This window comes from Oncorhynchus nerka, linkage group LG4, assembly GCF_034236695.1.
Source record: "Oncorhynchus nerka isolate Pitt River linkage group LG4, Oner_Uvic_2.0, whole genome shotgun sequence".
In the NCBI taxonomy this organism is placed as follows: domain Eukaryota; kingdom Metazoa; phylum Chordata; class Actinopteri; order Salmoniformes; family Salmonidae; genus Oncorhynchus; species Oncorhynchus nerka.
In genome coordinates, this window is record NC_088399.1 from 36,709,914 (window position 1) to 36,732,414 (window position 22,501).

The following is a 22,501-nucleotide window of genomic DNA, read 5'->3' on the forward strand; positions in this document are numbered from 1 at the left end:
CTTAGGGTTGTTATCCTGTTGGAAGGTGAACCTTCGCCCCAGTCTGAGGTACTGAGTGCTCTTGAGTAGGTTTTACTCAAGTGTATCTCTGTACTTTGCTCCGTTCATCTTTCCCTCAATCTTTTTTCCCCTTCACTAGTCTCCCAGTCCCTTCCACTGAATAAAATCCCCACAGCATGATGCTGCCGCCACCATGCTTCACCGTAGGGATGGTGCCAGGTTTCTTTGACGTGACGCTTTGCATTCAGGCCAGAGTTCAAACTTGGTTTCATCAGATCAGAGAATATAGTTTCTCATGGTCTGAGTTCTTTAGGTCCCTTTTGGCAAACTCCAAGAGGGCTGTCATGTACCTTTTTACTGAGGAGTCGCTTCTGTCTGGCCACTGATTGGCCTGATTGGTGGAGTAATGCAGAGATGCGTGTCCTTCTGAAAGTTTCTCCCATCTCCACAGAGGAACTCTGGAGCTCTGTCAGAGTGACCATCGGGCTCTTGGTCCCTTCCCTGACCAAGGCCCTTCTCCCCTGATTGCTCAGTTTGGCCGGGCCACTGTGTTCTGCAGAAATATTCCTTTGACCTCATGGCTTGGTTGTTGCTCTGACATGCACGGTCAACTGTGAGATATTTCCAAATAATGTCCAATCAATTGAATTTACCACAGGTGACTCCAATGAAGTTGTAGAAACATCTCAAGGATGATCAACGGAAACATGATGCACCTGAGCTCAATTTCGAGTCTCATAGCAAAGGGTCTGAATACTTACATAAGGTATTTCTGTATTTTATTTGTAATATATTTTCTACCTTTTAACTGTTTTCAGTTTGTCATTATGGGATATTGTGTGTGGATTGCTGAGGAAAACAAATATTTAATCAATTTTCGAATAAGGCTGTAATGTAACAAAATGTAGACAAAGTCAAGGGGTCTGAATACTTTCCGAATGCACTGTAAATATGAACGGGACCGGCACAAAATATTTGCACGGCACCTATTTCTGTCTACATGCTATACTGCTATAAATCCACTGCTAAAACTCCACTTTTAACCTCTGTCTGTCCTACAGGAGGACCCACCCTGTTTGGGAACAGCGGGGCCAAAACCTTTGGCTTTGGCTCTCCATCATCAACATTCGGAGGGGGGGAGCAGACGGCCAGTGGGACCTTTAGCACGGGAGGCGGGAGCGTGGCCGCTCAGGGGTTCGGCTCCTTCTCCACCCCTGCCAAACAGACAGGTAGGCTACACCCTCAACCCACAATCGGTGACAATAGTCACACAGCTCTGTCAACTACAGACTTGTGTCCATGGTTATTTTCAAAAGTGTTGTCTTGTTTGGGTCTCAATAGCCTATCTTACAAAATATATCACTTTGAAGAGTATGTCGATTCTAACTTTTTCAAGCAAGCATCTTTCAATTGCGAAATTTCTACAAGGTAATATCACACCTGCCGGCCTAACTTACACAATACAAGGTGGTACAATAGGGTAGTTGTACTTTATTCTGCAATACCTCTTTAAACACATTCCCCATCACTAGCCCCTCTAGTCTTTTTGACAGTGATAGTAACGACCCTTTACATTCTTGGCTCCGTCTCTGATGTCGTCCTGTCTTCCTCTGTCTGTTGGTGCGGTGGTTGGCTCAGTGTCGTGTGAGGGTCAGAGAGTGGGGCAGGTGCTGATGGATGAACACTCCACACACGCATCACTTCCTCCCCAGCGATGCGGTGGGTATGGCTCCACTCCCTGCAACCTCAGCTGCCCCCAGCTCTAGCTCCCCAAGGAGAGACTCACTCTGTCCTCCTTTATCATCTGAGCTACAGTGAGAGTCACCTTATCTCTTTCTGCCAGTACAGCACTAGTGGAACATGGTCAGGCTACATTCCACAATGCTGCGTCTTTCATAGCTAGTGAACAGTCTTGGTGTCTATTTAGCCAGAGCAGTCATAGCATACATTTTGTCAACGCAGTTCTAATATTTCCTCAAGCTTGCTAAAATTATAGCATGTCTTAGCAAATAGAAAGTCATAGCGTTCCCCAAAAGTTATTACCACTGCAGTTTTGTCTTGGCATTTTACTCAGCTAGCTATCTGGCACTGCCAAAGGACATCACCTCTCCTAGCTTTATCATAGGCGTCTACCCCTAAACTCTTAGGCCCATATTCACAAAGCCTCTCAGAGTAAGAGTAACTGATCCTAGATCAGCACTCCTACTCTGAGAGGCTTTGTGAATACGGGACCTGGGGGTTTTCAGTGCTGCTCCAAGGAATGTAATCCTATTACATTAGCTCAATCAATTATTCACTGGGCCGTGCTCGTCTCGTAGCCAGGCTGTAATTTCAGTGCTCCCCTCTCTTTAACTCCTCCTTTCTCAGCCCCAGAGAGTGTGTGGTTGGCAATCAATTCCCGTCAAGCCCTCCTAGCCCTTATGCTATGTGTGTGTGAGAGCAATTGTCCCTGACCGGAAATGGAGTGTTGTAGAGCAGATGATAATACAACATTATTAATCATGTTGGGATGTTATTTTTAGGGCATCACCAGCTGTGACATATACACATGGCTCAAAATGTAGGAATAAGGTAAACGGTGCCTCTATTTTTGAAGCCTTTGCTATTATGTATGGTTAGTGTCCCCTGAGACGTTCTTCCATCCCCCGTCTCAACCAATACAACAATATTGCTCATACACATGTCAAGCGTATTCATGTAACCATCCCTCTCACACGTATTTTATCAAATGCAAAGTCAACCACCTGACCCTTCCTCACACACCCCTCTCTCTGTACCCCTACAGGTGGTTTTGGGAGCGCCCCTGTGTTCGGTAGCCCTCCTGCTTTTGGGGGCTCCCCAGCTTTTGGGGGGGCAGCAGCGTTTGGCTCAGCACCCTCTTTTAGCAGTCCCATGGGCTCCTCAGCCAGCAAGGTGTTTGGAGAGGGAACGGCAGCCGCCAACGTGGGAGGATTCGGGTAAGAGAGACACCCCTGTTAGACCTGTATTGGATATGAAGAGTGAAGACTTTTAGAATTGTTCTGAAATTACAGCTGAATATTCTTGATAATACTGACCATACAGGCTTCAGAATGTCTTTAAATGTTTTTATGCATTTATTGCTGTGTATGTGATATTGTCTGGGTTGGTTGTCATGTATATTAAAAAGGTTGACTAATAAAAGGTAAGAATTATGAGCAAGGGTTTCAGCCACCTGAGGGGCTAGTTATGCAACACCTCACGTTCCAGCTTGACAGCACGATGACACATCCCTGACAGTGTTTTCATATTCAGACATGGTAAATAAGCAATTGCAAGCTAACCCCCGACCTCATTTCTCAACTTGGGCATACCGCCCTAAGCCCTGCTCAGCTACACTAGCCAGGTTTCCATCCAATTGGTGACAGATTTTCATGCAAATATTAAAACATTAGCATAAAGAATATATGTGTATTTTCCTACCACTGGTGTTTCCACCAAACTGACTTGTTGTGGATAAAAATCAGTGCGTGATGATGTAGTGCACACAAGGTACTTTTTTGCTTAAGTTTTCATGTACAGTGCCTTCAAAGTATTTACCCCTAAATGACGGTGAAAAGGAAGCCTGTCCAGAGTAAAAAATATTCCAAAACATGCATCCTGTTTGCAATAAATCACTAAAGTAAAACGGCAAAGAAACTTTTTTTTTTACTTCATGTTCTGAATACAATGCGTTATGTTTGGGTAAATCCAACACATCACGGAGTACCACTCTTCATATTTTCAAGCATGGTGGTGGCTGCATCATGTTATGGGTATGCTTGTCATCGGCAAGGATTAGGATGTTTTTTGGGATAAAAATAAATGGAATGGAGCACAAGCAAAATCCTACAGGAAAACCAACAGACACGGGGAGATTAATTAATCTTTCAGCAGGACAATAACCTAAAACCCCTGGCCAAATATAGACTGGAGTTGCTTACCAAGACGACATTGAATGTTAATGAGTGGCCTAGTTACAGTTTTGACTTAAATCTGCTTGAATATCTATGGCAAGACTTGAAAATGGCTATCTAGCAATGATCAAGAACTCATTTAACAGAGATTGAAGAATATTTTAAAGATTAATGTGCAAATATTGTACAATCCTTTTGTGCAAAGGTCTTAGAGACATACCCAGAAAGACTAAGTTGTAATCTCTGCAAAAGGTGATTCTAACATGTATTTTTGACTCTGGGGGTTGAATACTTACATACTCAAAACAGTGTTTTATGTCCCCACCGCCCCCCCCACCCCACACACACACACTTTGACATTAGTATTTTGTGTGGATTGTTGACACAAAAAGACTATTCAAACCATTTTAATACCACCTTGTAAAACAATTTTGAAAAAGTCAAGTGGTTAGTATTGTGGGGTAAGTACAATGTTGATCCATTGATACACCATCCAAAGTATAATGAATAACTTCACTATGCTCAAAGGGGTATTCCATGTTTGCTTCTTTTTTTTTACCCATCTACCAATAGGTGCCCTTGGTCAAGGCATTGGAAAACCTCCCTGGTCTTTGTGGTTGAATTTGTGTTGGTAATTCACTGCTTGACTGAGGGACCTTACAGATAATTGCAATGTGTGAGGTACAGAGATGAGGTTGTCATTCTAAAGTCATGTTAATTAAGAAATAAGGCACAAAAGGCAGTGATGTAGCATGAATATAGTCACAGGTATATGGTGTTGTTAAACGCGATAAGTAACCCATTTACTTATTGCTTTTATAAAACCGTTACCAACGTATTAAAATAATGAATTACATATTTTCATTAATTTTATTTTGATAAGTCAATTCATACAATTTCATTATTTGACCAGAAGCTGTATAGTAGTTTGGACAAAAATCTGGTTGTTAGTTATTTTGGTCATGTTGCTACGGACACGACCCAGTTGTTAATTATTTTTGCATAGTTGCTATGCAAAAAAGCCTTGTCATCTGTTCTAAGCAAAATGGTTGCTATGCAGTCTGGATAACGTTATTTTCACTTGCTTGCTTGCATGCTAGCTAGCTAGCCAACTTCAGCTAACTCAGTCACATCAAACATTAAACGACAATACACTAGCAGCATTTTGGTTTCATTTAGCTTTTTTTTTTTACATTGACATTTACTTGGATATGTCCATGATAATGACGTTGATGCGTGATTTCGACTGGCTCAGAAAAAGTTCTAATCTGGGCACTGTTCACGCAACACAGAGTGTACAAAACATTAGGAAAACCTTCCTAATATTGAGTTGCACCCCCTTTTGCCCTCAGAAAACCCTCAATTTGTCGTGGCATTGACTCTAAAAGGTGTCAAGTGTTCCACAGGGATGCTGGCCCGTGTTGACTCCAATGCTTCCTTCCCACAGTTGTCTGCATGCCCTTTGGGTGGTGGGATCATTCATGATACACACGGAAAACTGTTGAGCGTGAAAAACCCAGCAGCGTTGCAGTTCTTGACACTCATACTAGTACTCCTGGCACCTATTACCATACTCCATTCAAAGGCACAAATCTTTTGTCTTGCCCATTCACCCTTTGAAAGGCACATTTACACAATCCATATCCCAATTGTCTCGAGGCTTAAAAATCCTTCTTTAACCTGTCTCCTCCCCTTCATCTACACTGACATCAATAAGGGATCATAGCTTTCACCTGGATTATCGATTGCATATCGATTGCGCAACCAGGGGTGGTAAAACCTTGGATCATTGTTACTCTAACTTCCGCGACGCATATAAGGCCCTGCCCCGCCCCCCTTTCGGAAAAGCTGACCACGACTCCATTTTGCTGATCCCTGCCTACAGGCAGAAACTAAAACAAGAGGCTCCCACGCTGAGGTCTGTCCAACGCTGGTCAGACCAAGCTGACTCCACACTCCAAGACTGCTTCCATCACGTGGACTGGGACATGTTTCGTATTGCGTCAGATGGAAATATTGACGAATACGCTGATTCGGTGTGAGAGTTCATTAAAACGTGCGTCGAAGATGTCGTTCCCATAGCAACGATAAAAACATTCCCAAACCAGAAACCGTGGATTGATGGCAGCATTCGCGTGAAACTGAAAGCGCGAACCACTGCTTTTAATCAGGGCAAGGTGTCTGGTAATATGTCCGAATATAAACAATGCAGCTATTCCCTCCGCAAGGCTATTAAACAAGCTAAGCGTCAGTACAGAGACAAAGTGGAATCTCAATTCAATGGCTCAGACACAAGAGGCATGTGGCAGGGTCTACAGTCAATCACGGACTACAAGAAGAAACCCAGCCCAGTCACGGACCAGGATGTCTTGCTCCCAGGCAGACTAAATAACTTTTTTGCCCGCTTTGAGGACAATACATTGCCACTGACACGGCCTGCAACGAAAACATGCGGTCTCTCCTTCACTGCAGCCGAGGTGAGTAAGACATTTAAACGTGTTAACCCTCGCAAGGCTGCAGGCCCAGACGGCATCCCCAGCCGCGCCCTCAGAGCATGCGCAGACCAGCTGGCCGGTGTGTTTACGGACATATTCAATCAATCCCTATACCAGTCTGCTGTTCCCACATGCTTCAAGAGGGCCACCATTGTTCCTGTTCCCAAGAAAGCTAAGGTAACTGAGCTAAACGACTACCGCCCGTAGCACTCACTTCCGTCATCATGAAGTGCTTTGAGAGACTAGTCAAGGACCATATCACCTCCACCCTACCTGACACCCTAGACCCACTCCAATTTGCTTACCGCCCAAATAGGTCCACAGACGATGCAATCTCAACCACACTGCACACTGCCCTAACCCACCTGGACAAGAGGAATACCTATGTGAGAATGCTGTTCATCGACTACAGCTCGGCATTCAACACCATAGTACCCTCCAAGCTCGTCATCAAGCTCGAGACCCTGGGTCTCGACCCCGCCCTGTGCAACTGGGTACTGGACTTCCTGACGGGCCGCCCCCAGGTGGTGAGGGTAGGCAACAACATCTCCTCCCGCTGATCCTCAACACGGGGGCCCCACAAGGGTGCGTTCTGAGCCCTCTCCTGTACTCCCTGTTCACCCACGACTGCGTGGCCACGCACGCCTCCAACTCAATCATCAAGTTTGCGGACGACACAACAGTGGTAGGCTTGATTACCAACAACGACGAGACGGCCTACAGGGAGGAGGTGAGGGCCCTCGGAGTGTGGTGTCAGGAAAATAACCTCACACTCAACGTCAACAAAACTAAGGAGATGATTGTGGACTTCAGGAAACAGCAGAGGGAACACCCCCCTATCCACATCGATGGAACAGTAGTGGAGAGGGTAGCAAGTTTTAAGTTCCTTGGCATACACATCACAGACAAACTGAATTGGTCCACTCACACTGACAGCGTCGTGAAGAAGGCGCAGCAGCGCCTCTTCAACCTCAGGAGGCTGAAGAAATTCGGCTTGTCACCAAAAGCACTCACAAACTTCTACAGATGCACAATCGAGAGCATCCTGGCGGGCTGTATCACCGCCTGGTACGGCAACTGCTCCGCCCTCAACCGTAAGGCTCTCAGAGGGTAGTGAGGTCTGCACAACGCATCACCGGGGGCAAACTACCTGCCCTCCAGGACACCTACACCACCCGATGTTACAGGAAGGCCATAAAGATCATCAAGGACATCAACCACCCGAACCACTGCCTGTTCACCCCGCTATCATCCAGAAGGCGAGGTCAGTACAGGTGCATCAAAGCTGGGACCGAGAGACTGAATAACAGCTTCTATCTCAAGGCCATCAGACTGTTAAACAGCCACCACTAACATTGAGTGGCTGCTGCCAACACACTGTCATTGACACTGACCCAACTCCAGCCACTTTAATAATGGGAATTGATGGGAAATGATGTAAATATATCACTAGCCACTTTAAACAATGCTACCTTATATAATGTTACTTACCCTACATTATTCATCTCATATGCATATGTATATACTGTACTCTAGATCATCGACTGCATTCTTATGTCACTAGCCACTTTAACTATGCCACTTTGTTTACTTTGTCTACATACTCATCTCATATGTATATACTGTACTCGATACCATCTACTGTATGCTGCTCTGTACCATCACTCATTCATATATCCTTATGTACATATTCCTTATCCCCTTACACTGTGTATAAGACAGTAGTTTTGGAATTGTTAGTTAGATTACTTGTTGGTTATCACTGCATTGTCGGAACTAGAAGCACAAGCATTTCGCTACACTCGCATTAACATCTGCTAACCATGTGTATGTGACAAATAAAATTTGATTTGATTTGATTCACTTGGTCAGTCTATGCCATGGAAAGAGCAGGTGTTTCTAATATTCTATACACTCAGTGTATGTACGGTACTACAGAGATCAAAATTAAAAAGTGAAACATTGTTTCCAGGTTAGACAGACAGACAGCAAGGCGTATATTAACCCTCGCTGTACCAAACTAAATGCTAAGCTGGAAGCGAGGGGAAATTATGTGCGAGTTGAGATGAATACTTGAGATGATTCAGACGGCAACATTAACATGACATTCTTATGGCGGTGCAGTGATAATGTTTAGATGGTACTGTTAGCAGGCATAGGTGTGTCTGTGATGGCCAATACAGCATGGCTTGGAATGCTGCTCATCCAATCAGCATCCAGGATCCAAACAACCAGTTTTATTAACATTGTCTTGAACACAAAGTGAGTCCATGCAATGTATTATGTGACTTGTTAAGCGAAGTCTTACCATAACAATGGGATTGAATACTTATTGACTCAAGACATTTCGGATTTTGATTTATAATTCATTTGTAAAAATGTCTCCAAAAATAATTCCTCTGACATTATTTGTAGGCCATTGACACAATCTCAATTTAGCCATTTTTTAAAATTCAGGCTGTAACACAATAGCGTTTGGAAAAAGTCAAAGGGTATGAATACTTTCTGAAGGCACTGTACTGAATAAAAATCTAAAGTTCAATGTGTTTCCGTTTCATTTTCAACCGATAGTTTTGTCACAACTGTTGCGTTAAATAACAAATGTGCCCAGTCTGGTCTTGGTATGTGCGCTTTACCCAACAGCTCACAGATGCAGTGCGGGTAGTCTACATGATGACATTATTATGGATCATTTAATGACATTCAAGCATCAATCATCATGTCACCAGAATAAGACCCTGAGTCTGTCTATTGGAGAGGAGCATAAAGCTCATCAATTTACACTTTCACCACTCTGTAACATTCATCATAACTTATTTCATCTGTAGGGTAATAAACTGCATGGTTTCCAGATTTGTAGTGGGAGGACGACACACCATGTCATCGGGTGACTCCAAGTTTACTTCAATATGATGGTTATTATATCAATATTTTCGCATTAAGGCATTTCCACTACCGTTTCTCGCATAATACATTTTTCTGACACAAAAAGTTCCCTCCATGTCGAATGAACAAATTATCTGTCAGCATTTATAAAATTGTACTGAAATGTCCTGTTTTTCTATACGGTATGACTTGAGAATATGGTTACTGGCACACATTGTGTGCTTCGTCTTGCCTTCAATGAGTTTGAAATTTAGTTTAGAAAAGTCCACAATAGTTTAGGGCAAGCATTGCTGGTATGTTTTAAACACAATTCATCAGGGGATGGGATTCAGTCAGCTCTAACCACCCAGACCCCCTGCTGAGTCAACCTCTATTCCGAGTTTAACGGCAACCCTCATTGTAAGATTATGGGAGAAAATGGGATTATTCCTCCATCCCCTACCGTTCAGATCGCCCCCCACGTGCAGGCCTGTTGGGGTGCAGGCCTGCTTCTGCCAAGACCCAAACCACGGAGCCATGCAGAGAGAGATTATTCCACCCAGATAATCCCACTCTGGGGTCATACTGCCAGATGATTTTAAGATGGGCTGGTTCCTTCCTTCCTTCTATCTACCCCTGGGGGTCGTGTATTGGGCACAAATTGTCAGGAGGGGATTACCGGCTAAATCCCCACCCCTCAATCCTCTACCACCCCCTACTCTCACTCGCTCGCACACACACACTTTACACCCTCTGCCTTAGGTCCTGTTGGTTTCAGGAAGACGAGCTAGCCTTGCCCTGAAGTCATTTCTCAATTCTGTCTTGTCAGGGTTTAATCCCATGGGACTGTCAAATGGCAGCAGGCTTAGTGTTTTCAGTCAGTCCTTTCCTCGGTTCAGTCAGTTTTTTTCAGTCTAGTTCTTTTCATAATGTCAGGACTCGTGAGGTAATATTTTTACTTGTCATCACCCGTCGTCCTGTTCACAAAGATAAATATTGAAGTTGTTTACGAATGCCGGTCCTAGTTTAGTTGTTTTCCAAACCTCTGCAGAGATTTATTAAAAGATAGTTCAAAGATAAAACGCCTCAGGACTCCCTACAGCCAGTAAATGTCACCCTCCCTATCTTTAGAAGTGGTTCCTCAATTTAGCCGTGGGGCTGTACAAAGTGGGCTTGGGCGATATCCAGATTTTCATACCGTTTCTGTACCCTACCGGGGTGTAAGCTATTACCGGAAGTACACGCAAGGGGTGCTATTTCCAAAAATATATATTTTCTGTGGGGACGCACAAAACAATTTAGGCGACAGGGATCTTGATCCAGGAGGGTATTAAATGTCCCTGCTGTAACCAAGAAGCTTGATTTTTGACATCTAGGCAAGTAGGCAAGTTAGCTAACCTAATGCTTAGCTAGAACCCTGAGTTGGATATCATTTATTTGACACCTCTTAGATTTATTATAGTTATAATCAACCTATAGTAATAAGCAGTGGCTTTGCACGAAGCCCCCGCGAGGTATCGGAAATCATACCGGTGGTATTTGTAAATAACCCTGTATACGGTATAAACAGTACATCTCCCAAGCCTAGTAGTTAAAGATGAACCTGGTCCTGGATTGACCCAAGAGCGGTTAAAGACAGCCGGCAGGCCGGCCGGCAAGTGATTGGCTCCCGTATTAACGTCAGAGGTCAGCCTATATTTCGGTCCAGGGGCCTGCTTCCCAGATTAGAACCAGCAGAGCAGCTGAGCTGGCTGTGGCCTAGACTATTCTCTACCCCTCTCTCTTCATTACTCTGTCTCACTCTCTTCTTTAATGTCACTATCTTTTTGCCCTTGTTTCTGTTATCTTCCCCTCTTTCCTTCTCTCTCCTCTCTGAACGGCCTCACACACACACATGCTATATTCTACGTCAATTCCCCTTCCTCCTCCCCTCGTCTCTGCTGATGTTTGACTCTCGAAAACTAATCCTGGAGGTACAGCTGTGTGACTGGTGCTGCTCTTGTATCTCACTCAGGGCAACTGAAGCCTCCATGTCAAAATATAATCATTTAAGATCTGCCATTTATCAGACGCTTTTATCCGAAACGACTTAGTCATGCGTGCATACATTCTACATATGGGTGGTCCCGGGAATCAAACCAGCTATCCTGCCATTGCAAGAGCCATGCTCTACCAACTGAGCTACAGAAGACATCTAGCTTTCATTTAGACTGTTCTACTACACATTTAAACTGAATAAAACATTAAAACACACTCCTCTCCCTGACAGTGACCCAGCCTCCACATACAGATCCCAGATCAGTAAGGGAAGTGCCGTGGGAGCGTCAGCGACTTATTCCATTGTAATTCAAATAAACTATTATTGCAATATGCTTTGATGTAATGGGCTCTGATATTTTTCCAGGCAAGGCTGTTTCTCTGCATATTTTAGGAACCTGTCCTCTGGGTTAGAATGGTAATGTGAGCAGAGTAGAGGGACTGGGGCAGTGTGCTACAGTGACTATACTAGACAGTCTAACCTGGAGGAGAGAGGAGCGCAGGTCATAGTAATTCGACCTCCCTCTGTATGGCGTCAGGGGGTTCAGGACTGATGTAGTATTTAGGGTGGATGGAAACTGACCAGCATATTTCCCAGTTTGTGTGTCAATAATGAAATAAATCAATTCTACCAATGGTTTTTCTAAGCAACACATCTTCCTGAATTTTGATTGGGTTATTGTTAGATCTATTAAATCTGAATCTATTTTTAGTCGTTTGTTTCTCTTTCCCCTCACAGCTTTGCCTCCACTCAACAAAGCACACCGTCGTTTGGTGCACTGGCCAACCAGAGTGCCCCGTCCTTTGGTAACCTGGCCCAGCAGCAGCAGGGGTCAGGGTTCGGAGCTCCTCAGCTCAGCGGCTTCTCTGCGTTCGGACAGCAGGGAGGAGGAGGTGTGTACTACTATCTCACCCATTCAGTTCTTTCAGATCAGTGCAGAGGATGCCACTCTAGAGGGGTGCACTCCGTCTTCATTGACATGTTCCCTTCCCTCCCTCTTCTAGTTACTAAAACTGTACAAAGCATATGAAATGATTCCAACACCCGGCTTAGTCTTATCTGCCCCTGCGGTCTCCTCCCCACTCTCCCAGCCATGCTAACAAGGAACAAACAAAAGAGCTCAAGTCTTCGTTTGAAGTCCTGCCAATGAGTCTCTTCCCATATTCCCCTGAAGCAGAGCCACTGGTTAGCTCAACTCATTAGTGGCTGGATAAATAGCAGTCAGTTAGCCTAGTGGCTAATGCTATCCCCCAGCACTCTGTCTGCTGTGCAGTACAACAGGGCCACAAGATGCAGTGCTAGGCTAATGCTAGGATAGCCGTGGGGGTGGTGGAATCCCACCAGCGGCTTCCTATTAACCCAAATACCTGCTATGGCCGCATGCCGCCACGCAAGCTACTTTCTGTCAGAATAATGTTTGTATATGGCCCAGCTTTCTCAAAACGGGAAGAGGAGGGTGGGAAGACCACTTTTACCATCTTAGTTTCACTCTCTCGTTCTCTCTTTTTCTTCTTGTTCTCTCACTGTATTTCTCTCTCATTCCTCTACTCCCTCACATGCTTGCCCTCTCTCCCTCTGGCTTTGTGTCTAGCTCTTAATATGTCACGCTCTCACACACACTTACACACACTTTTTACTTTTCAAATCGTCCAGCCTCCCTCTTATTTTTCCCTCTGTCTCCCTCCACTCCTGCTCTGGAGCCCTGGATGCTGCTGTTTGCGTATGTCCGATCGTTAGGTCTAGAACAAGTCATATTATTGTGGTTTATGCTGTGTCTTATGTGGTTGACTGGCTCTGTACCAGAGGTAATACGGTGGAAATAGTAGTAGTTTTCTCTCTGATTCAGTCTACATTATACAGAGGTGTTTTAATATTTTCCACTGATACGTCTTCATCTACATGGTTAATTGTGTTTGTTGGTTTTCTTGCAGGCTTTGGGTCTGCTGGTGGATTTGGGTCCAATCAGTAAGTATCACTCATCGTTGGGCTCTTCTGTGTGGGGGTACGTGTTTCGGTAGTGTGCGCTCATTTGTTGTGTTCACATAAGTGTGTCTATCTTTGTGCTTGAGTGTATACATTTGTCTAAGTGTTTGAACCCTCCCTACGCACACACTTGCATGTGTGTCTCTGTCAGTAGTGTGTGGAGGAAAAGTGTGTGACCACAGCACACTTCTGAGAATCTGAAGGGCAACATGAAGTCACAGCTGGCTTTCCTACTATATCATCCCTCCTTCCCCACCATCCCCCCTCCACTCTTTTCTCCCCCTCTAGTCTTCCTCACTCCTTTCTATTCTCCCTCCTGTACCTTTTTCAACCCTCGCCCTTCTCCTCCCTCAAACCACTGATCTCTGTACCCTTACCCCAGACACTCACCCCCTCTACCCCCTAATTGCTCTCCCTTTCCCCCTACCTCATCTACCACTCTCTACACTCTACCTCCTCCCTCTCTCCCGCTCCCCTATTTTTCTCTGCCCTCCTTTTCCTCCTCTTCCTCCCCTTCCTCCTCCCCTGTGCTGCTGTGTCACATAGCCACTTCCCCCAAGGTGCATTTTAGTGGAATGCGATCTGAAGTGCTCAGGAGAGTGGCGACGCAGCCCGGGCTTTGTTAGATAAGCTCCTCTCTCTCCCTCTGTTCTGCTTCACCCTCTCCCCCTCCTGCTCTTCTTCCTGTTCTCGTCTTCTTCTATTCCTTTCTCTCCCCTCCTTATTCCTCCCCATTTTGCTCCCTCCATCTCCCCCATCTTCCTCTTCCTTCTCCACTCTCTTCACTCACTCTCCTCTTTGTCCCTTTCTTCCTCATCCTCTTCCTCTCATCATACCCATTTATTATTATTGATGAAAGCAAAATGCTGTGCCAACATGCTCTGAGAAAGGATATCTGTTTATGTTTTATACTGAACAAAAAAATAAACGCAACATGCAACACTTTCAATGATTTCAGTGCATATAAGGAAATCAGTCAAATTAAATTCATTTAGCCCTAATCTATGGATTTCACATGACTGGGCAATCAGAATTTGTTTTTTCTCTCACAAAATAACTTTATTACAGACAGAAATACTCCTTCGTTTTATTAGCTGTCCGGGTGGCTGGTCTCAGATGATCCCGCAGTTGAAGAAGCCGGATGTGGAGGTTCTGGGCTATATGTGGTTTGCGGTTGTGAGACCAGTTGGACGTACTGCCTAATTCTCTAAAATGACGGAGGCGGCTTATGGTAGAGAAATTAACATTTAATTATCTGGCAACAGCTCTGGTGGATATTCCTGTAGTCTCCATGCTAATTGCATTCTCCGTCGAGACTATTTTATTTATTTTTATTTCTCCTTTATTTAACCAGGTAGGCAAGTTGAGAACAAGTTCTCATTAACAATTGCGACCTGGCCAAGACAAAGCAAAGCATTTCGACACATACAACAACACAGAGTTACACATGGAGTAAAACAAACATACAGTCAATAATACAGTAGAAACAAGTCTATATACGATGTGAGCAAATGAGGTGACATAAGGGAAGTAAAGGCAAAAAAGCCCATGGTGACAAAGTAAATACAATATAGCAAGTAAAACACTGGAATGGTAGATTTGCAGTGGAAGAATGTGCAAAGTAGAAATAAAAAATAATGGGGTGCAAAGGAGCAAAATAAATTAATGAATTAAATACAGTAGGGAAAGAGGTAGTTGTTTGGGATAAATTATATGTGGTCTATGTACAGGTGCAGTAATCTGTGAGCTGCTCTGACAGTTGGTGCTTAAAGCTAGTGAGGGAGAAGTGTTTCCAGTTTCAGAGATTTTTGTAGTTCGTTCCAGTCATTGGCAGCAGAGAACTGGAAGGAGAGGCAGCCAAAGAAAGAATTGGTTTTGGGGGTGACTAGAGAGATAAATAAAATAAATACAGTAGGGAAAGAGGTAGTTGTTTGGGCTAAATTATAGATGGGCTATGTACATCTATGGTGACAACTGCACATTTTAGTGGCCTTTTATTGTCCCCAACACAAGGTACACTTGTGTAAGGATCATGCTGTTTAATCAGCTTCTTGATATGCCACACCTGTCAGGGTTATCTCGGAAAAAGAGAAATGCTCACTATAAGGGATGTAAACATTTGTGCACAAAATAAACTAACAATAAAAAGAGAAGAAGCACTGGTTAATGTATTAATCCAGTCTGGCAAATCCACGAGACTGTGCAATGAGCCACCTTTCAGAAAATTCAACCGAACACTTGATCCCAAATGTAAAACTCAAGGCGCTGCTAGACTAATCTGGTTGATTGCTTTGCAAATGGATACAGCAACCCAGAAAGTTATGAAGATTCTGAAAGGGGCATGAAAAATAACCCTGTGTGTTTTCGAATGGAGAAAGAAAGGACTGACTGCTTTGTTTATGGGTGGCGCACAATTGGCCCAGCGTCGTCAGGGTTAGGGGAGGGTTTGGCCAGTAGGGATGTTCTTGTCCGGTCGCGCACTAGCAACTCTTGTGGGGGGCCGGGCACAAAGTACGCTGACACGGTCGCCAGGTGTACAGTGTTTCCTCTGACACATTGGTGCGGCTGGCTTCCCGGGTTATGCGGTCATTGTGTCAAGAAGCAGTGCGACTTGGCTGGGTTGTATTTCGGAGGACGAATCTGAGTCAGACACCGACGATTATCCTTTTAAATCCAAGTCACATTAAGATTGATTTAAACCTAACCAAACCTATGACCAGACCATCACCCCCAGTGTCAAACAGTGACATCCCAAAAAAGCTGACTATTGGCCTACAACACATAAATGGCTCCTAGCCTGCTGCACACAGGCTTGTTTCTGTCCCTAAAACTAAAATAATATAAAAACGAAATAGAAATAATTGTATTAAACTCTAATTAAATAAAAACTAGTAAATCAAGTCTGATATCTACCTGAAACTAACTGAATTTCAAATACACATCTAAAAACTAATAAGAACAAAAAATATATTGGGTGGGTCTAATGCTGGTTGGTTAAAAGTGCATTCCAGTCGGTGTCTGTTCTACAAGTTACCACCGGCTAAATCTATGACGTTAAAATTCCTATTTACTCTGTTCCATCTGACTGCGCAATCCACTGTCTCATCAGCCCAGCCAGACAATTTATAAACTTGATCTCCACTATAAAAAGCATCTAGACATTATCTCACATTTCTTTTAGACTAACATTTCGGTTTCAACAGCGGAGATTTGTATAAACCTTGTGTCTCCGACATTTGCAACATTGTTTTCCATATTCAAATTCGATCTCCAGCTTTCCCATAGTAATGAACGTCTAGGGGTCGGGACAAGACAGGCAGGCAGCGTTTCTCAGTCACTCGAAATCATGAATCAGCTGGCATCATTTATTTTTGCAGTCTTTACAGCTTCAATATTTGAAGTGATTGTGTTAGCTGTGTTGTTGGCTAGCTCCTCTGAACAATTTGTGTCGGGACTAACGTTTTTAATGAAAATATGTCAATCATTATTTGAATTTGTTGGTAACCGTTGTATAAAAGTGATAATGCCCTCAAAGCCAGTGTTTAGAGCCTAACAACACCCATGCTAATATAGCCTCCAAACACCGGCTTTGAGGGCATTATCACTTAAATAGAAAATCTCAAAACTATAATAACCTTGGTATACAATACTTACATCCCTCACAGTACTGTCAGAAAGCACTTAGTACTCCTCCTCATATTGATCAGTCGGGGCCAGGCAGGGGCTAAGGGGAAAGTCCAAACCATCACAAAGGTAGCTAGCTTCCCAACCAGACTCCCATTTTCAGCAACTTCTTTTTATATATATGTTGGTTTGTCTTCATTTTTATCCTCCAGATCTTCTCAAATGTTTGGAGCCAGTTCGGGTTGGAGAAGCTAGTTTTTGTAGACCCCCCCCCCCATTGGCAAGTGCACCCATGCTGTGTGTGGCCAGTCAACACTGCTCTCTGCAATCAAGCTCTCTGAGTAGACGTCTCTTAAAGTGGGAAGGGTGGATGGAGAGGGTGGGTGGGGTGGTTGAGATGACAGTCCAAAACTAGTTGTATAGTATGGAACTGACCTTACAGACCATCGCAATAAGCTTACGTGAAGTACATCAGTGGCCAACTACAATGTGGAATGTGTAGTTGGATTAATTAATTGGCATTTTGTGTATCAATTTTTAAAAATCAGTACAGTAATTATTTATTAAGTTTATCATCCACTAGGAAACATCTCTAAGGGAACCTAATGTAGCAAAATAAAATAAAACGTTTTGGTCATAATTCAATAATAAATGTATCATGAACTTTCTTGGAATAACACCTGTATTCATATGACATAGAATACTGTTTGTATATATCTGTTATCCACTGTGGACTGTAACTCTAGTGTAGATTTATGTTCATCCATCTGGACTTTGCTTTGCTCTATAAAATAGTAATGAAGCCTTGTTGTTCGCACTTTGAATCAGGGAAAAGTTCTATGCTTTCATTTGAAGTTTTAAGATATCATATTTTCCAAGCTTTAGCAATTATGGTAAGAAACATGTCCTCTGTTTCTCAAAACTCGTGTATTTTCTTAGTAAAGAAAGTAACTGACTCTAGGCAAGACTTGGACAGGACGTTGATAAAAGTATCCTCTCTTGATTGCATACAATGAACTGAAATATTGGGAAAAAATGTATGCTGCTTTTTAAAATCCATACTGCTGGAACCCCCTATTCCTATAAATGTGTATATTTTATACATGGAAAATGGGAAATAAACTTGGCAATTCTAAAATCTATATCTAATGTAGTCCCTTTCTTTTTTTTGGCATCCTACTGATGATGAGCACTAATTGATCGCCTGTGTTGTTTTAATGATGACAGCCTCCGGCTATTTTCCTCTTGCCTTTGTGTCTGGCTGTGTGCTTATTAAACAGAGATTTCATTTACGATTAGCCTACTGTTTAAAAGGCCCAACAATTAGACCTCTGGACTAAATGTTGATGTATTTAATGAGTCAACCTTTGATTAAGAGTATTTGAGTCATTAGTCCAGAGAAAAGAGGTGCTGAGGGGTTTTGTCTATGGCATTAGCAGGCCGGTTAATGTAATAAATGTAATCATTTTAACGCAGCATGGAGAAAGGTAAGGAAGCTCTGGGCTATGTTTAGACAGTGATGGGGGCTTTGCTAGCTGCTAATTAGCATACCATCTTTGACGTGGAGCAGCCTTCGTATGGTTTTGTAGCCCTCTCCTTCATCAAGGAATTCACTGGCCCTTATTAATTAATAGACATTTGGATGTAAGCCTAAGACATTGCAGGAATGAGGGTATATTGAATAGAGGGGTGCTGGTCTTGTGTAGTGGCATCTTTTCTTTGGCATGTGGCTGTCATCAGATTGCCATCAATGGTCACCGCCATGGAGAATGTCACTGTCGCCCTGTCCCCTCTGGTGTGCCTGGCGATGGATGGAAATGTTGCAGGCCCGCTGGCCCTGCCAATCAGACACTGAAGTGGTTGGGGAATGTTGGGTTCACAACATGTGACCAAGAGTCCTAGCTTCCCACTGTAACAGTGGAATTCTCCTCCCAGGCCCGCTATGATATGATTGGTCACACACACTGTTCAGGGCAGCTAATATTAGAGATGGATAACAGTGGTATTAGAGGGGCAAGACTAGAGAGAGGGAGTTACATTTGTATTGGGCTTCTGGATGTTTTTCTACCGCTTGTCCTTCATACTGATGTATTTTTTCCCGGTTCAGGGAGGCACAGTGCGTGTGTGAAATGTAAATCATAGGTATACATATGTGGAATAGCTGATATGTTTTGATGACTCACTTGGCAATGCATTATAGATTTTGCGACGCAGCCTGTCATGGAGCTAAAACTCTGCACTGTTGTGATTTGTAGCTAAAGAGGTTAAGCTGAAGAGGTTTTCAGCACAGTACCCTCTCTCCTTCCCGCAATTGACTCATTTGAACACGTCAAGGACCGTCTACTTGGTGTTGTAGCTGTGCAGCACTGATTCATACTCCCGTGTCATGTTGTGCTCAACAATGACAACTCCGAGTGCAGCACTGTCTTCTCTCTCTTTTCTCGCCGTCAGTGCATGGCTCTGGCAGAGGGAGCAGGCCAGTCACACAGACACTCGTGGGGATGGCAGCTGTTTGAGGAATCCAGATGAAAAGAACCATTCTGTTTCTCTCTACCTCTAGGGATGATTGGCATTGTTCTCGCTGCTTTGTCGGTCCGGCCTTTACAACTCACTGGCTCGTCTACAAGCTGTCTGAGACTAATGCAGTCAACCTGCTGAAGTGATGTGTGGGGGGTCAACCTATGTTAATTTACCCAAAGACATTCTATGTAGTATTTAGAGCTATAAGCCCTGAAAGGACTTACTTGCTTTACAACCCGTTCATCCCTGGAGAATTGGAATTGATTGTCTTCACACAAAAAAACTATTTTTGAGGGGGGTGACAGAGGCACGGGTGCCAGGTGAGGGTAGAGTGACAGGTAAAAATGACCCACCACACAGATTAGACCGGGAGAGCAGACATTTTAGAGGCTGATTTGGAGAGTGTAATCACCAGTCTCGCTGTGGCTGGCAGCTTATTTATTGTGCAATGAGATGCAAGCAAACAGGAGCACATCAGAGGCTTCATATGTAAGATTATTGAGAGGTTTGCAAATTTGCACTATAAACTTCTCATTGTTTTCCTATTGCCTAATATACAGTGGCATTAGAGGTGTAGTTAGATGATGAGTGTGTTTACCATACACTAGAGTAATTCTGACCATGGAGGCTGTTTGACCTGGTTGACCTCCAATCTCCCAGCTGCCCAGTGCTATCTATCCCAACAACATCATGTCAAGTGCATGTAGCCACTGTTCCTGGTCAAAGTTCCCTTCACGTGGTCAGAGGTTTTGAAGTACTGCTCTGTGTGTGTATGCATCTGTGTGTGTCATAGATACTTGTCTGTATGGCCTTGTCTGATTGGACGGTAAGTGCAGGCATCAGTCTCTGTGCCCTCTAGGGCTTTTACAGTAATTACATGCAAACATTTCATATTTGATCGGCGAGTGTGCGCCAATGAAATCAGCCAATGCTGTCCGACACGAACATCACAGCAGCCAGCCAGTTATCTGACAGATACATAATCCACTGACTGAGGACAGAGAAATCATTTTCCGTATCTCAATCTGTACTGTTTGTGTTTCTCTATGGATGTATCGATTTTACTTCAGTCGAGAGAGGAGTGTGGCGGACATCGTAAATGAATATGAATCAACATTAGTGTCCACTGAAGGCTGCAGTAATCTTGTTTAAGGGGCTCTCAGCCTTAGCTCTATTAGCGGAGACTAGTTATTTATGCACAGAGTGGAAACTCTCGCTACTATGAAAACATCTTCATCTCTTTTTTCTCCCCTCTGATAATACAGTACTGTGTGTGTGTGTGTGTGTATTTTTTATATATGCCCTGGTTGTAGACGGCTTACTGTGAATTCAGCCTCTGATTGAATCCCATGTGATCATAAAGTATTAGCTTAGTGATGAGTGAATTTCCTCTTATTTCAGCCAATGATTTAACTCCCCCTTTTCGGTTGGTGTTAGTTAATGGTGTCCCCTACGTTCATTGTTTGGACATTAACCTATCAAGTAGGAAATTGTGTTTAAACATGAATACCCTAAAAGGTTATTTCTTTCAGATGATCCAGTGGGGTCCCCTAATCCAGGAGGAAACAAAATGGTGTGTTTTCAAGTTGAGAACAAACCTGCTACAGTTGATAATGGATGCCAGTGCAGCCATGCCATGTCTAACACCGATGTTTCTGTGCTTTCACAGACCAAGATGGCCTGGACAACAATAAAGAATATACCCTTTTTGTCATTTTTTGGAGAGGGTTTTCTGTTTTGTTTTTTTGCCTACAAAAATGTTTGATATGAAAGTTCTGTCCACAGTGTCTGTTTTAAACATGTATTGTTTGTTTACTCACAGTAAAAGAGGTTAATAAAACTCTAATTTGATCTTTGTAGCCATCATGTTTTACTGTACCTTCATCGTATTGCAAGGGATGATGCTGAAATACATTGGAGCCTTGCCAATTCCAGAAAGGGTAGCACATTATTGACCTTTCCATGACACCAGAGTAAAAAAAGGCTTTTGAAGTATGTCATTTCCACTTACACTTTTATTTCTATCTATCCCTACAAAAATAACCATTAATTGGGGACTCCCGGGTGGCTCAGTGGTCTAGAGCACTGCAGCGCTAGCTGTGCCATCAGAGACTCTGGGTTCGCGCCCAGATGCACAATTGGCCTAGCGTCGTCCGGGTTAGTGAGGGTTTGGCTGGTAGGGATATCCTTGTCTCATCGCGCATCAGCGACTCCTGTGGCGGGCAGGGCGCAGTGCACGCTAACCAAGGTTGCCGGGAGCACGGTGTTTCCTCCGACACATTGGTGCGGCTGGCTGTGTTAAGAAACAGTGCTGGCCTGGACAACAGGGGAAGTACCCCAAAAATGGCAGTAAACGGGTTGGGGCTAACAGTTGTATGACACATATGTGAGAGTGCCTCAAAAATGGGTCTTTCGACCCAGAGTTGTAGCGATGAGAAAAAATATATTTTTCCTGCTATGTCAAACTGGCTCAAATTAAGATCCTACTTCTGTACATAGGGGTTTTTCTAACCTTTTTGGTGACTGGAAGATTTCAGGATGACTACAGAGGTCAAATAATGACTTATTGCTCTCTAACTGCAGTTGTTTACCACGATTAAAGTGCTATGGATGTTATTATTTTTCTTAACTCTTTTGGATATGGAAATTACACAGGACTAATACCCACCCAGTTTCCCCACATCATTAGTAATGACCTTTTGGCAAATTCCAAGCAGGCTGTTGTGCCTTTTACAGAGGAGTAGCTTCTATCTGGCCACTCTACCATAAAGACCTGATTGGTGGAGTGCTGCAGAGTAATCTCCACAGAGGAACTCTGGAGCTCTGTTAGTGACCATCAGGTTCTTGGTCACCTCCCTGACCAAGGTCCTTCTCCCCTGATTGCTCAGTTTGGTCGGGCGTCCAGCTTTAGGAAGAGTTTTGGTGGTTCCAAACTTCTTCCATTTAAGAATGATGGAGGCCACTGTGTTTGAGACCTTCAATGCTGCAGACATTTTTTGGTACCCTTCCTCAGATCTGTGCCTCGACACAATCCTGTCTCAGAGCTCTAAGGACAATTCCTT

At 43.7% G+C, this 22,501-nt stretch overlaps 1 protein-coding gene and 1 long non-coding RNA gene across 2 annotated transcripts in view; one reads left to right on the forward strand and one right to left on the reverse strand.

Moving 5' to 3' along the window:
• Nucleotides 1-21,290, forward strand: part of nup214 (nucleoporin 214) — a 70,917-nt gene extending 49,627 nt beyond the window's left edge. Inside the window, 5 exon segments of the mRNA XM_065017487.1 lie at nucleotides 1,062-1,229; nucleotides 2,786-2,957; nucleotides 12,051-12,205; nucleotides 13,244-13,277; nucleotides 17,132-21,290. Coding sequence (XP_064873559.1) covers nucleotides 1,062-1,229; nucleotides 2,786-2,957; nucleotides 12,051-12,205; nucleotides 13,244-13,277; nucleotides 17,132-17,174 — 572 coding nt within the window. The 3' untranslated portion in view covers nucleotides 17,175-21,290.
• Nucleotides 2,500-17,324, reverse strand: LOC135571397 (uncharacterized). Its single transcript, XR_010463769.1, has 2 exons — nucleotides 16,950-17,324; nucleotides 2,500-2,981 (listed from the first exon to the last, which is right to left on the reverse strand). It is a non-coding gene; the product is annotated as an uncharacterized LOC135571397 (long non-coding RNA).
• Nucleotides 21,291-22,501: the final 1,211 nt, after the last annotated feature.